The sequence below is a fragment of the Astyanax mexicanus genome, chromosome 16 (genome assembly GCF_023375975.1).
Source record: "Astyanax mexicanus isolate ESR-SI-001 chromosome 16, AstMex3_surface, whole genome shotgun sequence".
Lineage (NCBI taxonomy): Eukaryota > Metazoa > Chordata > Actinopteri > Characiformes > Acestrorhamphidae > Astyanax > Astyanax mexicanus.
In genome coordinates, this window is record NC_064423.1 from 1,436,531 (window position 1) to 1,455,389 (window position 18,859).

The 18,859-nt window shown below is 38.5% G+C and overlaps 1 protein-coding gene and 1 long non-coding RNA gene across 5 annotated transcripts in view; one reads left to right on the top strand and one right to left on the bottom strand.

Moving 5' to 3' along the window:
* Positions 1-18,859, bottom strand: part of LOC125782228 (kinesin light chain 1-like) — a 99,665-nt gene that overhangs the window by 78,984 nt on the left and 1,822 nt on the right. For 2 of the 4 annotated variants that reach the window (XM_049465679.1, XM_049465680.1), the window contains exons 2-6: positions 12,663-12,912; positions 7,755-7,985; positions 3,293-3,374; positions 2,967-3,195; positions 2,029-2,116 (exon numbers count right to left, since the gene is read on the bottom strand). In XM_049465679.1, coding sequence (XP_049321636.1) covers positions 2,029-2,116; positions 2,967-3,195; positions 3,293-3,374; positions 7,755-7,985; positions 12,663-12,911 — 879 coding nt within the window. In that variant the 5' untranslated portion in view covers position 12,912. Of the gene's footprint in view, positions 1-2,028; positions 2,117-2,966; positions 3,196-3,292; positions 3,375-7,754; positions 7,986-12,662; positions 12,916-18,859 lie in introns of all 4 variants that reach the window. The other 2 variants (XM_049465681.1, XM_049465682.1) reach the window with 1 other exon arrangement.
* Positions 1-18,859, top strand: part of LOC125782231 (uncharacterized) — a 140,916-nt gene that overhangs the window by 75,894 nt on the left and 46,163 nt on the right. The window lies entirely within an intron of this gene.

Here is an 18,859-nt window from a genome sequence, read left to right on the forward strand (position 1 = left end):
CTGCTGGTAAAGCTTTATATTCTGTCTTTAAGCTGCTGCTTTGAGTGTTCACTATTTCGTTTTGATATTTTTAGAATTCATTAGATTATATTTATTTTAGCATTTTGAGCTCAGTTTAGTTGGTTATTTTCCTATTTTATATCTATTTTTCTGTTTTTATTAAATTATGTTATTGGCTTATTAGCTTCTTAGCCTGTTGCTGCCCTCTTTGTTATTTAGCATACAGAACTACTTACTGGTCTTTTCAACAATTGTTGCTTTATTAATTGAAAAGCTGTATCTAACTATTTTTAGCCAGACAGACACTGTGTGATTTTTTAATCAGGTGTGGAGAGCTCATCTGCATGTTTGAATGGTTTGTCCTGTAGGAAAACACAGGTGATTTATATGCTGAGACTGTAGTCTGACTGGCAGACTGAGAGACTGCAGGTCATGCAGCCTGCGAGTCTGTGATGTAGTCATCTGTTTTTTAATATTATTTTTATTTTATATAAAGTTATGGTATGATAATCACCATACACAGTAACCAAGTATTATTGTTAACGAAAATGAAAGAAATAACGAAAACTGAAAGTGAAAGTTCTCCTTCAATGAAACTTATAAAAACATTAATTAAAAGAAACAAAATAAAACGAACTGAAATTACAGATTGAATACCCTCATTTTCATATTTGTTAATTTATTTATAATTTATTTATATAAATGTGCTATATCGTGATATATATTGTTATCGTGATATTAAAAATTCCATATCGTGATATATGTTTTTTCCCATAACATTTTTGAGCTGGCTTTTTGCTTTGTTCCTTACCTCGTTTTCACACTAGTAAATTCTCTGGACTGGGGAGAGCTTGCTCTGTGAGTTTGGTAATGTGTAAAAGCTGTTTTTAAGGCTAAAAGTGGTCCAGTATAACAAATTCTGGTCTTCCTGAATTTGATGTTTTGGGTTCACATCAAGCACATTCTGGTGCGGTCAGATTCGTTGCAGGTGTGGAAGCTATCTTCTCCCTGTGCTGCGTGTGGGGTTGTGTGACTGGTTCATTTTGTAACAGGACGATACAACTTTTACGTTACTTCCCTTTCCATCAGTATATCATAATTAAATGCAATGTGTTAGGACTGGAGCGAGGGTACTGTATTAAAACGAAAAGCCTGAAACACCAGACTTCTTTCATTTATTTTATTGCATAATAAACTTAATCTAAATCTTTAAAAGATAAATCAAACCACTGTAACCCTCATTACTGACCTGCTGTAAAATCCAGAGAAGATGGGGATTAAATAGACTGGTAAGTGGCACAATAAATGATGTATTTTGAGTTAGATGGTGCTGATCTGTCAGTATGATTAAAGCTCATACCGATAGATTAGTGTCTTGAACAGCCTCTGCTTCTCTAATTAAACACGGTAATATCACAGCAGCTATACAGCTATGCACAGCGTTTAAAGTTCAGTTCTGTGCTGCTTGTTTTAGTGTTTTCCTGCTGTAACACACCCAGATCAGCGAGGGAAGTTAGTTTATTAGTTGGATCAGCTGAGTTTAATATGCTGTAAACATACGACTGGGGTTCGCTGGTGTTGTGATAAATCGAGTCCGCTGAGACGCAGTGCTGTGACGTCAGTTCAGTGTGCTGTAGCTTTAGCTAAAAGCTAGCATTATTCTCACTACGACTCCTAAACAGACTTGTAATTCAGAGAATCCAGTGATGTTCAGCAGAAAAATGTACACAGAACACTAAATACAGGCATAAGAGGACTACAGAATGAAGCACGACTGCAGTGCTCCATGTTTGTATCCAAACAAATGAATAAAAAGCAGTAAATGGCTGAAGCTTTTAGAAACTTCAAGCAGAAAAGAGATGTATGGAATTGCATGATCATTGCACAGTTCTAAAAATAGTCTGTGTGTGAAAACAAACCAGCAATAATAAGCCCCTCCCCCAAACAAGCTCAGAATCAGGACTCATTTATTCAGGACAAGTGTGAAAACGCCCCTTATTCTGAGTTGGTTTGTGGGTTATCACTCACCGATGGGTGCTCCTCACCCAGAGTCTTCTCTCTAATAGCCACGGCATCATACAGGAGACGAGAGGCTTCCTTGTAATTGTTTTGGTCCCTGTTGTGAAAAGAAAACACATCTTTTTTTTAGACCACAATCAAATACAATTAGTGTCCTTTTCAAATGTATATTCAGTTATTTTGTACTGTGTCTGTACTGTTATACACAGAAATAAAGATGCTTCCATATTTACACTCAGTGACAAAAATTTTTTTTCATATTATCAAAAAACTTTAATATCAGACAAATATAACCTGAATAAATATAAAAATCACTTTTAAAAATATTATTTCATTTATTTAGCAAAAAAACTATTCAAACCAATCTAGCCCCCATGAATTAACTGTGATTAATCACATTTTTTGGAAAGCTGAGGTAAATCACTAACCACAACCATATCTGATTACTGCCAGACCTGTAGAATCAAGAATCACTTAAATAGAACCTTTCTGACAACATGAAGCAGATAAAAGATCTCAAAAAGCATTAAATTATGCCGCAATCTGACGAAATTCAAAAACAGATGAGAAAACAAAGTCATTGATCATCTACCAGTCTATCAGCTTGCTGTAATAAATGGAAGCAGGAAGCTTTAAAATTAAGGTGAGCTCTGCTTAACTTTTTTTGCCAGAGGGCGGCGCTGCGTTTAACGCAACCCAGCATGCACCGCAGCATGGGGCGACTCTCTCTATTAAAATGAATAGTATCTGATCTGTGTCACGATTCTGTAAATCCTCGATTCGATTTTATTTCCAATTTTAGGGTCACGATTCGATTCTCGATTTTCTTTTTTTTTTTTTACAGCAGAGAGGCCTATGCCAGTGTTATTTTTTATGATGTGTATGATGGATTGTATGTAAAGATATGTTGGCTCCAATACCCTTAGTTAGACTGTATAAAAACGTGCCTGTAAACCAGAGCGAGGATGTTAAGCATGGTAGCTACATCAGGGTGGTCACGGCCTGAGGTTCTCTCCAGATCCTCCAGCATCTGTTTGCAGAGAGGCACAGCCACTTCGTAGCGGCCCTGGTTGGCGTACTGGATCACCAGGTTGTGGAGGGCTCGAAGACGGGCTGGAACCTCATAGCCTCCCCGCTGAGCTGCTGCCAGTGCTGCACTGCTCGGCTGGCGAGTAGCTGCACAAACAGACACACCCACTCATTTGCTTCCTGAAACAGTGGAACAATAGCACAAATTATTTACAGTCAGGCGCTACAGTAGCTCAGTTCTTACCTCTAGGTTCATTTCCCTCTTCATCGTTGGGGAAAAGATCATCCAGAGTGTCTTTTGAAGCGTCCTCATTTTCTTCTTCAGGCTACAACAAAAAAACAACAACAACATTAACACCTCAATCAAGTCATTAAAGCAGCAGTCCGTATTATTTTGTTTCTAAGCTGAAAGCAGAAGCATTTCTGAGTGAAGAATATGGATAAAATATTTTGTTTAATGGTACCAGTGTACTGGATCGACCATCCCTGCTAAGTCTAATATAGAAATTCTATAAACTGGGGTGTCGGGTCGCTATTTGCGGGAGTTCCTATTCTGGCCACGTCACACGTCTTTACATACTTACGCCACACGTACAGCCTCTAAAAGAGGATCCGGCTCAGTTTTACTGAACAGAAGTGGCTGGTGGAGCAATGGAGACTTCAGAAGGGGAAACTCAGAGCTCAGTAGCTCCTTCACTCATAGTAAAACCAAAGTGTGTAGTTGAAATTAAGTTTCTGACTGAGCACACCCTTTCTCTCTCTGACTGAACATAACCTGGAATCGGATTCATTCGCTCTGAAAGGAGACCGCATCACACCCGCCAAGTTTAAAAAGCTTCTTCCGTATGCTCGATGCAATTACCCATTCTTAAAGGGCCCTAACTCCCAAAACTTACAGGCGTCAGCTTTAAAAAACCACAGACAAGTATTTCTACACCTATTGGTCTGTGGAATTCTTTATAATATTAATAATGTTTTTTGTTAACTGCATTAGTGTCAAACAATAGCATAATTATATCATAAAATCAATATTTGCCTATACTTATATGTGTCTTTAACTAATCACATTTTGGAAGCCGTGTGGATTGCCTATGTACAATTTTCTATATGACCAAAAAAGAGTGAAATAAGAATGATTTGAGAAGGCAGAGTTTGAATCTGAATATTTTCTTTAACATTATTCCTGAAGGAAAGATACTGTCTAAGGGTGTTTTTTTTTTTTTACCTAAAAGTCCGGACATGAGAGTCCAAACCAAAGTTCATATTTTTGTCAAAATTAATGAATTTGGTTCAATTAGTTTTGGTTTTACACTGCAGGTTAGTGACCACACAAAGATTTTTGCTACTTTCTGTTGCCATCCAAAAGCATTATGCCTGGCAGATTACTTTATTTTCGCTGTAGACCGAAAACATTTGGGTTTGACATTAAACAAGGTAAAAGATCATCATTTCAGATTGTATTTCTAGGTATTTACATCTGAATCTGATACACAGTTTAGAAGATACTGTAGCACCTCTGTCTGAGCCCACCCATTTTTCTTATGAGCAAAATGAATGGAACATGTGACTGTCCAGTGTGTTATGTTTCCCAGGTGTGTCCTGATACATTGATTTTTGAAAACAATCACTGGAAATAAAAACGGAAATGTTGATCTTTTGTTTTATGTTTTGTTTTAATGTCAAACTCAAATGTTTACAGTCTACAGCAAAAAATAAGGGATTGACCTTACTGTTACAATACATTTGGAGGGCACTACTTCACTATACTTGAAGGAGTGTAACAGATTCCTCTCAGATTCCTCCTATTTTTGTTCATAAATAAGGATTAATCTGTAGTTACAGTGAATACAGGCATAATCTGTTGTACCTATACTGCTGTGTGAGGCGCAGTGTTAATTTTGACAACAAATTTTGATTTAGTTTTAGTCATAGTCTTGTGACAAAAATGGCATTAAGTTTTAGTCACAATTTAGTCACCTGAAATTTTTTTAGTTTTAGTCTAGTTTTAGTCGACTAAATGTCATAAGAATATAGTCGACTAAAACTACAGTCAATTTGGTCGACTAAAATATAAAGGGTGTAAATGTAAATGCTTTTTTTAATCAGTTCCCTTGAATTATTAACTACACACTTAAAAAAATAAACATTTACTAACCAGTTGTGTAATATTATTAATGTTTGAATGTGAAATATATTTATATTTATATATGATTTAATGTATATTACTATTGTAGGTATGTGACTATAAATATTTTACATTTAAAATTTTGTTCTACAAATCAGGTCATAAAACATTTAAATGGTTAAATTATAGTTTGAACAGAGCTGTGGACGTAAAAACAGCTTTTAAAGGATCTAATTTTATCTCCAGCAGTAACCCAGCACACCTACTGTAGCTACATTCTATAAATAAGCTCAAAAACACACATTCACTCACTGTCCTGTAGAGATGCTCTCAGGATGAATTGAGAGACTTCATGAGTTAAAGTGAGAAACTTATGAGAAAGTGCTGTAATTGTGGTTAATAGATTCACTTATTTTATTGTTATATTGTCGCTACGTATTTTTCCTTTCTGACCTGTTTCTGCTGTAACACTAGCTCTATGTTTCCCCACTGTGGGATTAAACAGGTGATCTTATATTAGTGAGTGAGTTCATCTGTATCAGTAACATAAATTTTACAGAACAGCAGTGGTGTATTTTAGTACACAGCTGAGTTAAAGACACCATCAGCTCATGAAATATCATTAGCATTAAAATGCTGATCTCTGTATGGAGATCTGTGGGACTCTTGTCTGCAGAAGCTGAAAGGTTTGTGGAGTTTTTACCGGAGTCGCTCCATGCGGTTTTTACACGTTATCTTGTTTTTTCACGACGTTAAAGGAGAAATATATCGCCTCTCCTCTCTCTCTCTGCTGCTGATACTGTCGAGTTAACTCCGAGTCGAGCCCCGTCAGTAAGGATAGATCACAGGCGAGTCTTTCCTCCCGGGTTTGTATCTGAGCGCACCGCGCAGCTTCAGGAGAGACGGGTTCTAATTGGATGACTTCCCTGCTTGTCCCGCCTCTCCACCTTCGCTAAAGTAGTAGTGATTGGATCTCTTCCTAACTGGTCCCTACCTGTCAGTTAATTTCGTCTTGTTTTTATTTTTTCATGCTGTTTTTATTTAGTCATCGTCTCATTATCGCTTTGTTGACTGCATGTAAAAGAGAGTAATATTTATTTTTATTTTTCTTCTTTTGTTGTTAAGTTGGTGATAATAGCCTGCCTTAACATCATGTAATTGATCAGAAAGTCCAAACCATCTGTCACGAAAGGGGGATGACCCAGGCAGGGAGACGAGGAGACGGACGCAAGTGCAGGTAGGGTGAAATAAATAATAATTTAAGAAATAAATAACAAGTAAACAAAGAAACAAGGAACAAGTAAACATGTAACAAAGATAAACGAATAACCAATAACCAAAACAAACCAGTGAAACTAGAGAACATAAACCTAAACAAACAAGAAGTACTAATGATAAACAAACAGGGAGTAAATAAACAAAGAAACAAACGAGGGACTGAATAAATACAAAACTAAACTGGGCAGGGATAAATATATACAAGGAAATAAACAAGAAGCAAAACAAGACTAGGAAAACTAAACTGAGCAGGGCAAGGGAGAAAACAATGGAAATAAACAGGGAACTAGAAATAAACAAGATAAACAAAGGACAAGGGCTAAGGCTATGAAATACAGAGATAACTATGGAACACAGAGAGAGACGAACAACAGGGGTAAGTGCAAAGACCGACGGAGGACAAGTGACAGAGGAGGGCTATTTAACCAAACAGGAAACACACTAGAATAGGAAACACCTGGGGAAGGGGCGGAGCTACAAATGAGAAACACATGATGGAAAACTACTGACAGGAGACACAGAGAGGCACAGGTCACGTGGGGAAGACACACAGAGACATGAGACGAGACCAGGATGTGACACCATCCAAAAATTGTTCATTGTCCTGCAGAATGAACTAGACTGTGGTTCAATTGATCTTTTTGTCGAACCAAAAGTCTGGACCATACAAGAATAGTGTAAAAACACCAAAAACACAAACTAGTCCTCCACCGACAGACTCAGAAAGTCTTTTGTCCTTCAGGCCATAAGAATGTTCAACTCCTCTCAGCACAGCAATCTGAAGACTCTGTGACACTTTTTCATTCCGGCAATTCTGGCCACACATGGACACACCCTCAGCTATGGACACACTCTCAGACTTGCTGATGCCTACAACACTATTTTTACAGTTCTACCCTATTTTGCACTAGTAGTTCATTCACTAGTTCAATCATCTACTGTTTACGTATCTTTTGCACTGCTAAATTTAAATTATTATATAACTGTATTTGCACTTTCTGTATGGCTGACATCAGTTACTGTACTTTTACACTTTTCATTTGATTTTTTATTTTATTGTATTTATATGTATCGTTATATTTTATCTTTTTGTAACTTTGTGTACTATACATACCTGCTGCTGGATGTCTAGAATTTCCCCTCGGGGATCAATAAAGGTCTATCTATCTATCTATCTATCTATCTATCTATCTATCTATCTATCTATCTATCTATCTATCTATTTATCTATCTATCTATCTATCTATCTATCTATCTATCTATCTATATAAAAGGGATCAGCATAAGGATCTGTCTGTCTTACCACGGATGGGCTGTCCTTATCATACTTCTTCATCTGGTTCATGAACTCCAGGTGCTTTTTCTCTTCCTCTAGCTGAGCTACTAGCTGCTCGCTTTTCTGCAGCTTCTGCTGAGTCTTACTGAGCTCGTCCCGCAGCCACTGGTTCTCCTGACACAGCCGTCGCACCTGTGCCCTCACCTTCTGCTTCTCCGACTCGATGGTGCCGAGGTGGCTCGCCAGATCTGTCATTACCTGCAGCAGCAGCATGGGGCAAAACACAGTACCAATCAAAAAGAGGTTTGTATGCAATAATATGATGCATTACCTACAGCGAATAATCACATTTTCTGTCCAACTTCTAAAATGTATTGGGAGGGTTAGGCACATAATTACTGAGTAACACACTGCAGTGACTGGCCCACTTCTTCAGTTTCTTCAGAGAAAGACTTCTACCTCATACATTCTTCTGTTACGTACTTAGCCTTTTTAACAGTCTAATCTAGAGCCAAAAACAGAGGTTTCAGATCTATACACATTTGGCTACCCTATTCTTAATTTTACCTACTAATATATCAACTTGAGTGACATCCCATTCTTAATATTATTCTTAATATGTCAGCCCACCCTTTATAGCCTCAACAGCTTCATTTAGAAAGATTTTTCCACAAGGTTTAGGAGTGTGTTTATGGGATTTTTTGACCATTCTTACAGAAGCGCATTTGTGAGGTCAGACAATTTGTGATGTTGGACAAGAAAGCCTTGTTAACAGTCTCCACTCCAATTAATTCCAAATATGATCTGTCAAGTTATTCCACAAGAAAACTCCAAAAAGTTGGAGCATAAAACTATGCAAAATCTCTTGTTATGCTGAAGCTTTAAGAATTCTTTTGAGAAGGCAGAGCCAGTTAAAGGTCAGAGACAATTAGGTAGAAGGCAGAGCACATATGAATACACCGCGCTAGAAAAAAATTAGAGAGCACTTAATAATTATGAGTTTTTTTATTTTACCAAATTGAAAACCTCTGGAATATAATCAAGAGGAAGATGATCACAACCCCTTAAACCAAACTGAACTGTTTGAATTTTTGCACCAGGAGTAAAGGCATAAAGTTATCCAAAAGCAGTGTGTAAGACTGGTGGAGGAGAACATGATGCCAAGATGCATGAAAAAAAACAGGATTATTCCACCAAATATTGATTTCTGAACTCTTAAAACTTTATGAATATGAACTTTTTTTTTTTGCATTTGAGGCCTAAAAGCTCTGCATCTTTTTGTTATTTTAAACATGTCTCAATCAGAAATTGATTCAGAAAAAAAAGGTCTCAATTTTTTTTCCAGAGCTGTATGTACTGTTTGTTAGACTGTATGATCAATGTGTATTTCCCTTTAATGGTAGACTTAAGTACAGCATTCATACATTCACTTGTGTAGCCTGCTCTTATTGATATTAATGTATATTCCTTAAACCTGTACATTTTAGTGCTATCTCTCACTTCTTGCAGACCACAAACTAATCTGTTCAATCTCACCTGTTGTGGAAAATCCTTCCCTTATACTGGAGACCGGTTATACTATGCTGTATTATCTGGATCTACCAGTACTAAACTGAGATCAAGTAACCCTCCACCAGCTTGATATACCATAAACTCCTTTAAAGTTCCTTTCACCGGAATTAAGGATCCGAGCCTTAAAACGAACCGCACACCACTATCCCCCTCCACCAAACTTTACACCTGTCACAGTGCAGTCAGACATATACTGTTCTCCTGGCAACTGCCAAAACCAGACTTGTCCATCAGATTACCAGACGGACAAGCGTAATTCATCATTCCAGAGAACACGTCTTCACTGCTCTGGAGTTCAGTGGCAGTGTGTTTTACACCACTGCATCCAATGTTCTGCATTGTGTTTAGTCATGTAAGGACTGGATGTGAATGTTCGTCCATAGAAACCCATTCCATGTAGCTCTTTACACTTTACTGTTCTTCAGATAATCTGAAGTCCACATGAAGTCTGGATGTCTGTTGTGATGGGACTACATTATTATTATTATTTTACAGGGTCTACCACTGTGTGTCTGAGCTTATTTATTATAATAGCACTGACAGTTGGCTGTGGGATATTTAGTAGTGAGGAAATTTCACAACTGAACTTGTTTGACAGGTGCTGCATCCTATCACGGTATTACAGTGAAGTTCACTGAGCTCCTGAGAGCAATCCATAATTTACCATGTTTGTAGAAGCAGTCTAAGTCTAAGGCAATTAAATTAAACACATCATGTTGCAATGTTTTGATTCTTCACACAAGAAGTAGATACACAGCGCAGTCTCTGTGTCAGTGTGAGTGACAGGCTGCTGCTGCCTGAGAAGCACCAGGAGGAGGGGGAGCGCAAGAGCGAGGGCAGGAGTAAACACGAGGTATCCACATGGTTGGGCATGTGCTTGTAAACGCACATGTTTTGCAGCACAGATATTTCCAGTTACAGCTGAATTCACGCTTTTAATCCCTTTTAAAAAGCCAATTAAATGGGCAGATTACTGTTGTTTTGCTGTTTTCCTCGGGTTTTGACTGCTCTGCGGTGACTCAGCTCGTGATCGATCTGGATGCAAAACAGTGCGCGTGTGGGGGCGGGGCTGGTGGCGTCATGGGCCTTGTATTGTTTAATATTGCGATATATATATTTAAAAGAAGAACATTTGCAATGTAAAAAATAAAATGAATTCCAAAATCGTGTAGCCCTACTGTAGATGCTTGTTTTATACACATTTGGTCATGAGGTTGACTAAAACACCTTAATTGAATGATTTGGATGGGGGAGTAAATACTTTTGGCGACATAGTTCCTCTTGTCACGGAGACCCAGGCAGGGAGACGAGGAGGCGGACAGAAGTGCAGGTAGGGCGAAATAAATAAATAATTTATTAAATAAACAACAAAGAAACAAGTAAACACGTAACAAAGATAATAAACCAAAACAAACGAGAGGAACTAGTGAACATAAACTAAACAAACAAGAAGTACTAAATATATATATAAACAGGGAGCAAATAAACAAAGAATAACCAAAAACCAATAACCAAAATAAACAGTGAAACAAAATAACATAAACCTAAACAAAAAAGAGATACAAGAAATAGACTAACAGGGCTAGGGATATATATACAAGGGAAGGACTAGAATTAAACAAGGAAATAAACAAGAAGTTAAACTAGGTAAAACTAAACTAAGCAGGGCAAGGGAGGAAAAACAATGGATAAAAACAGGAAACTAGAAATAAACAGAAAAACACAGAATAGGGAGAAAGGGAAACAAACTAGGAATAAACACTGAACTAGGGCTATAGCAACACAGAAACGCAGAGAGACAGACAACAGTGGAAGGTGCAAAGACCGACGGAGACAAAGTGGCAGAGGAGGGCTATTTAAAGAAACAGGAAACACACTATAATTAGAAACACCTGGAGAAGGGGCGGAGCTACAAATGAGACACAGGTGGAAAAGTACTGAGACGGGAGACACAGGGGGCACAGGTCACGTGGGGAAGACACACAGAGACATGAGACGAGGCCAAGACGTGACAGATGCCTCCCCCCTAAACGCGCAGCTCCCGAGGCGCGTAAAAACGTACCCCGGGGGCTGGCGGCGGGGAGAGGCCGGGGAAAACAAGAGACGAAACCGGGGACTGAAACGGAGACAGGACAGAGGACAGAGACTGGACGGGAGACTGAACGGGGAACTGAACAGGAGACGGAGACTGGACGGGGAACGGAGACCGGACAGGGAACTGGACGGTGGACGGAGACAGAACAGGGGACAGAGGCTGGACAGGGAACTGGACGGTGGACGGAGACTGAACAGGAGACTGGACATGAAACGGGACAGGAGACTGGATGGGACTGGACATGGGAACAGGGACGAGGACATTAACAGGGACAGAAACTAACACTGTAACTGGGACGGGAACAGAGACAGAGACAGACACGGGTACAGGGACATAGACAGAGACAGGGACCAAAACGGGGAGAGACACAGGGACCAAAAACATAGGTGGGTGCCCAGGGCTGGCAAAAGTCTGGGGAAAAGACTGAGGCAAAGTCTGAGGAGCCAGCCTGGGCACAGTTCTGGGGACAAAGTCCGGGGGCCTCGGATTTTCTTTTTAAACCCGATATGACTCTTATTAACTAAATTGTGATGGAAATTGAGTTATTAAATGCTTATTTTGTGCATTTTAGTCTCTAATTAGTGATAATCAGAACCTCACTTATAAATATGGCACACTTCTTGGTGTATTAGTGACTTATTAAGCTCTTGTTAGCTAAATTGTGCTGTGATTGACTTATTAAATGTTTATTTTGTGCATTTTAGTCTCTAATTAGTAATGAACAGAACCTCACTCATAGAATATGGTACACTTCATGGTCTATTAGTGACTTATTAACCCCTTATTAACTCAAAAAACTCCAGCACAGCCATAACCTTACCAAACTCACATATAGATCAAACTGCTGCCAATTCTAATATCACTAAAAACATATAGAATAAGCTAATAGTTAATGCTTAAAAATCTGCTTAACAGGATGCTAACATAACTGTTTATTGTGCTCTATAAGGAATAATACAGCCATTTTCACATAACAGACCCCTAATTAAGCACCAATAACACTGATAAACACAGAATAAAGCCTAATCGGTAGTGAATAAATCATTTACAAATGTCTAATTAAGGCTTTATTAAGCAAATAATAAGACATTATTAAGCACCTAATTTGTGTTCCTTAAAATAAAGTGTTACCGCTGTGTTGTCATTAACTATAAGCATTTTTATCAAATAAAATAAAACTCTAGATTATTAAACTTCCAGTACTGCCTGAGTAGGCAGCATCTCTTTCGTTTCTGATGCAGGAATTGTTTCTCTATGACTGGCCTCACCTGTGCCTCGGCTAAACCCAGCTCGATCATCTCAACAGACTTGCGGAGCAGTGAGGACTTCTCATACACCAAGCTGGCCTCCTCATCCTTGGCCAAGCACTTAATGGTCTCCACCAGGCTGTGTAATATGGTGTTGTGCTCATTCTTCAGTGCATCCAGCCCCTGGATCACCAGTCTGGTGCTGGAGATGATCTCCTCCTGGTTTAGTCTCTCCAGCTTCTCTCCAGAGGGGAACACCATAGTAGACATGCTGCTAGAGACAGGAGAAGATAGATATAGGATTAGCCACTAGGGGTGGGCCATATGGCTCTAAAATAATATCACGATATTTCATGGTATTTTCACGATAATGATACTTTTGGCGATATGACTAAACACTGAATTAGAAAAAATATTTAGAATTGTATTGTTGCATGCAATATGATATGGCTAACTGAGATATAAAAAAAAAGAATTTTATCAGATTTGTAACAGAAGTCAATGATCCAGAATTTCATGATACTAATAATAATGCACTCCATATTTGACCATATATCCAGGATTAAAGTAAAATAAATGATACTGGACAGATATAATCCGTCTCTAGTAGATATATAATGGGTATTTAGAACAGTGTGGATTGTTCTTTTTCTAAAAACTGCAAAAAAGTAGAACCCTGATATGATAATTATGTAATGGGGGGTGGGTGATATGGCACGATATTTCAGGGTATAATATTGTTCACGATATTCTTAATTTTTGCCGATATTATCACGAACAATACGATATGGCACACCCCTATTAGCCACTGTGATTTAAAGCTAAACAGTGATGTAGGAATGCATTGGTTTAATTGCAGTGTTATCAGTTATTATCATGTTTAACAAACTAACAAGCTAAATCCCAGTTACCTAGTGTCTAATCTTGATATTTGTGCTACAAACCAGATTCCAAAAAAGTTGGGACACTAAACAAATTGTGAATAAAAACTGAATGCAATGATGTGGAGATGGAAAATGTCAATATTTTATTCAGAAAAAAACACAAATCACAGATCACAAGTTTAAACTGATAGAATGTATTAATTTAAAGGAAAAATATGTTCTTTAAAAATTTCATGGCGTCAACAAATCCCAAAAAAGTTGGGACAAGGCCATTTTTACCACTGTGTGGTATCCCCCCTTCTTCTTACAACACTCAACAGACGTCTGGGGACAGAGAAGACCAGTTTCTCAAGTTTAGAAATAGGAATGCTCTCCCATTCATGTCTAATACAGGCCTCTAACTGTTCAATTGTCTCGGGCCTTCCTTCCTGCACCTTCCTCTTTATGATGCACCAAATGTTCTCTATAGTTGAAAGATCTGGACTGCAGGCTGGCTATTTTAATACCAGGATCCTTCTCCTACGTAGCCGTGATGATGTGATTGCTGCAGAATGTGGTCTGGCATTATCTTGTTGAAAAATGCAGTCTTCCCTGAAAGAGATGTTGTTCTAGGGCCTGAACAAGGTTCTCTGCATTAACGGTGCCTTGCCAGTAGGGGTGCGAATCTCTCAGTGTCTGGCGATTCGATTCGATTCCGATTATTGGAGTCACGATTCGATTCAAAAACGATTTTCGATTCTGGAACGATTTTTAAAATCAAATGGCCTATAAATTTTGTTTAAATCATGTGAGAAGATAAAAAGATGAAAGGACAATGTAAACAAATAAAACATTTATTTAAAACAATAAACTTAGGTTCCTTACTGTATTTAATCTTTTTGCAACATAGTGACAGTGCCATAATAATGAATGGCTAATTTCTAGCATGGTTAACTGTACCGCGGCGCTTTTTAAACTGTACCGCGGCGCTTTTTAAACTGTACCACAGAGCTTTTTAAACTGTACCGCGGAGCTTTTTAAACTGGAGGCTTTAACTTTACTGCGAAGCTCTTTAACTGTACCACGAAGCTCACCTACTATGGCGCGGTTTTTAAACTGCGACAGTAGCTTCACCCAAAAAAAATCGTTTTTTATGAAATTGAGAATCGATTCTGAATCGTTCAATGTTAGATTCGCGATTCGAGCTCGAATCGATTTTTTCCTGCACCCCTACTTTCCAGACATGCAAGCTGCCCAAGCCGCAAGCACCCATAAAAACCCAATGCCATCAGTTGATCAGGGTTAATAACAACTTGGGTTATCCTTGTCCTCTCTGGTCCGGATGACATGGCGTCCCAGTGTTCCATAAAGAACTTCAAATCGTAACTCCTCTGACCACAGAACAGTCTTCCATTTTGCCATAATCCATTATAAATGACCCCTGGCCCAGTGCAATCATCTGAGCTTGTGGAGATTGCTTAGAAATGGCTTCCTCTTTGCACTGTAGAGTTTCAGCTGGCAGTGGCGGATGGCATGGTGGATTGTTTTCACTGACTATGCTTTCTTCAGTGGTGGCTAGCAGCGCTGAAGCGCGAAAATCCTCTGGTTAGCTGCAATGCTAGGGGTTAGTGGCAAGCACTTTCTAGACCAGGACTATGTGGAGGAGAGGGGTTTGAGTCGGGAGCGTTAGTGCCGGACAAATAAGCTGAAGTCCGAGGCTTTTTTCCTCCGTTTTTATTCTTCCTCTGAACAACTGGCTGTTAGCCGCACGGAACGAGCCGAACGACACGCTCACCCAGCAGAGCAGCGAGAGGTAACCCACCGAAAGTCAAGATAAGCCGACAGTTAAAAGATAACATAGCTAGCTACTTATCTAGCTATCTTACCATAGCTAGCCAACGCTAGCTAACTAACTAACACTAAAAAGATGAAGCTAAGTACCCAGCAAGCCTTCTAACTTCCAAACTGAACGGTTTATCAACCAAACAGCGCCTGGGTGTTTCAATATCCACTTAAATCATGTTCGCTTCATTCTGTCTTAATGAACTCTGGACTTTACATGCTTAATAGCTAAATGTACATAAATAAGCTAGTTAACGGGATGGCAGTAGGTTACCTGCTGTGGAGGCGCTGCAGGGTTTCTGCACGGCTCCACGTAGAGAGAGAATAGACACCTCCAAATCATCTCGCTCTCAGAAAAGCATCTAAAAAGTTCTGCTCAGGTTTCTGCAGGAAAGATCTCTGAGTAAATGCTCCATGTTAGCCTAGTTCAGCTTCATCTTCATCCATAATCTCCACAAACAACAAGCTCTTTTACGCTAGTTATGTACCTGGACTCTTGACCAACCAACCTCGTGACGTCACCAGTGCTGTACAGGCAAAATGGCGGCGCCCTAGCTCAAACGTAACAAACATAAATATATTATAACTTAGTGTGTAAACATTTTACATAAAAAATCCCCCCCCCCCCAAATAAATTCCATTATATTTAATCCCTTAGAAAACTTGTACAAACTGAAATGTTTCATGTACCTTTAAGAGCCTGGAGATCACGAGCATCCAGTAGAGTTTTACGGTCTGGACCCTTACGCACAGCGACTGTTCCAAATTCTCTGAATCTTTTGATGATGTTATACACGGTTGATGATGATGACTTAAAAGTCTTTGCTATTTTACGCTTTCTGCGCAACAATGGTGGAATTGGTGACCCTCTTACCATCTTGACTTCTGAGAGACACTGACACTCTGAGAAGCTCTTTTTATGCCCAGTCATGTTGTCAATTGACCTAATTAGTGTTAACTGATCTTCCAGCTGTTTGTTATATGCTCACTTTCCTTTTTCCAGCCACTTACTGCTACTTGTCCCAACTTTTTTGGGGATTTGTTGACACTGTGAAATTTTGATTCAACATATTTTTCCTTTAAAATGTTACATTTACTCAGATTAAACTTTTGATCTGTCATCTTTTTCATCATGTTCTATTACGAATAAAATATTGACATTTGCCATCTCCACATCATTTCATTCAGTTTTTATTCACAATTTGTTTAGTGTCCTAACTTTTTTGGAATCCAGTTTGTACATATTAACAGTGAGTTTCTGAAAAGTTGCTTACAATATTCACAGCTCTACATAAATATGGTGGTAAGCTGGTAAGCTTTGCTGCGTCACTTATCAAAGTACACTTTCCCTGCTCTCGCTCTGTCTCTGCGCAGTCACATGAATAGGTTATAAAATCTTGAAAGATTACTGCCACCCAGGTTCAACATTAACTAACCAGACAACTATAAACCCCCTTCTCTCCTCTACTGACCAATCAAACAGCAGGAACTGTATTCATGGTCACATGTTTGACCAGACAGATTGTGACAATGCTGGGAACATCTTAAAAATGTCCATTCAACACAATGCTTACCTTTAGCAAACATTCACACGGTTAATTACGTTGTAAATACTTATTTTATGTAATGATTGACAAGAAAATAAAGATATAGCCAGTTCAGCGTCTCACTGTCTTTAACTAGAGGAAGCGGTTCATCTGTGTGAACATGTATTAAGAATTTAAACAAATGTATTAAAGAACTGCAGACCAAAGATATTTTTTATGTTTGATCTGCTAAACTTAATTTCATTTGTCTATACACATCCATTCCTGCATTTCAGGCCTGAAACACATCCAAAAAACAGTTGGTACAGTAAAGCATTTACTATTTTATGAAGTTGTAATTGTTTCTAATACTTTAAAGACGTGTTGAAGTGTTTCAGAGACTCCATTTCCCAGCATTCTCACTCTCTAGACTACAATGACTCATCGGATCACGTGACACCTGACATTGTGACCTTGTCATTAGCTAGCTAATCTAGCTAACAGAGCTGCGCTACGTTACGTGCTTAACCTGCATCCACAAATTGAGTTTACCTTTGTTGGTGAGAGAAATGCCTCATATTGTTCGCTGTGTTTATGTTCGGCTGATTTTTTCACACATAGTTTGCTGAGTTTTGTTCTCCATGGCAGCGCAGCTGAACTTTTCCCAGTAGCGTTTATTACGATTAGCGGGAGAGACGCTGTGTGAATCAGCTGTGAAGCCTGGGGTCTGTGCACGCGTCTCGGGGGAACCGATTTTCTGTTGAGTTATGCTACCCATCGATATGTGCTCTTTACGGCACTGCGCATGCACCAATCAACATTTTTATGTATGATTTCATGTTTTTAATGATAATTTTAATGATAACGTTTTTATTGGAAACATTAAACAATCTGCTTGAATGTTAAAAAACATGCAAATAGCAGTTGAAGCAGAGCAATGGCAAATTTAAAAAATATATAAAAATATTGTTTATAGTCACATATATGACCATAACTTTTTAACAGTAAAGGGAAAAAATGGATCATAGAAACCTATACCACTTGTTCTTGAAAATGTTTTATGGGGTGGTCTGAACAAATACTGCCGGAAAGGTCCAAAATATTATGTAGAATATTAGTTTATTAAAAACGATTTAATTTATGATTTGTTGTAGGTTTTCACATCAAATACTATGTAACTTTTACTCAAAGTAAATTTCTAGATGGGTACTTTTACTTTTACTTGAGTAGAATTTTAGCAACGTAAAGGTACTTTTACTTAATTACAATTTTTCAGTGCATCCACCTCTGTGCATGAGTAGTTAAAACACAGTCGCAGACAAGGTTGTGGGTTAAGCAACTGTTAAGCTGTTGAGCAAGGCCCTTAACCCTCAATGCTCTATGGGCATACAGTGAGCACACATACCCAGAGCAGTAGGCAGCCACTGCAGAAGATACAGGAATCACCAGCATAAGCATTTATATCTATACTATAGATACTATGACCACCTCCTTGTTTTAGATTCACTAAGGAGTTAGGAGCAGTTTGTAGTTCTATTTCTCTGCATACTTTATAGTATAGACCACAGTATAGACCACCACAGAGCAGCTATTATTATTTGGGTTCATTATTCTCAGCACTGCAGTGACACTGATTAGCATGGTGGTGGTGTATGAGGTGTAAGTGTGTGTTGTGCTGGTATGACTGAATCAGACACAACAGTGCTGCTTTTCTGTTCCACCATAAATAAAAAAAGCTAACTGCTGCTCTATCTGAGAAATGTGTGTGTGTGTGATAAATAATTACATTAGATGTTATACAACATATGGCCTATTTGCCTTATCTAAGATTAGACCTTAGTCATAAATGCCTCCCAATTTGTACAAAAGGTCACTGCAACTCTGACTAGTTTTTTTTTATATATATATAATTTTATTTCAATTTTTTTTCCCCTTTTTTACCCATTTTACACGTCCAATTACCCAACCCACTCATTAGGGCTCCCCC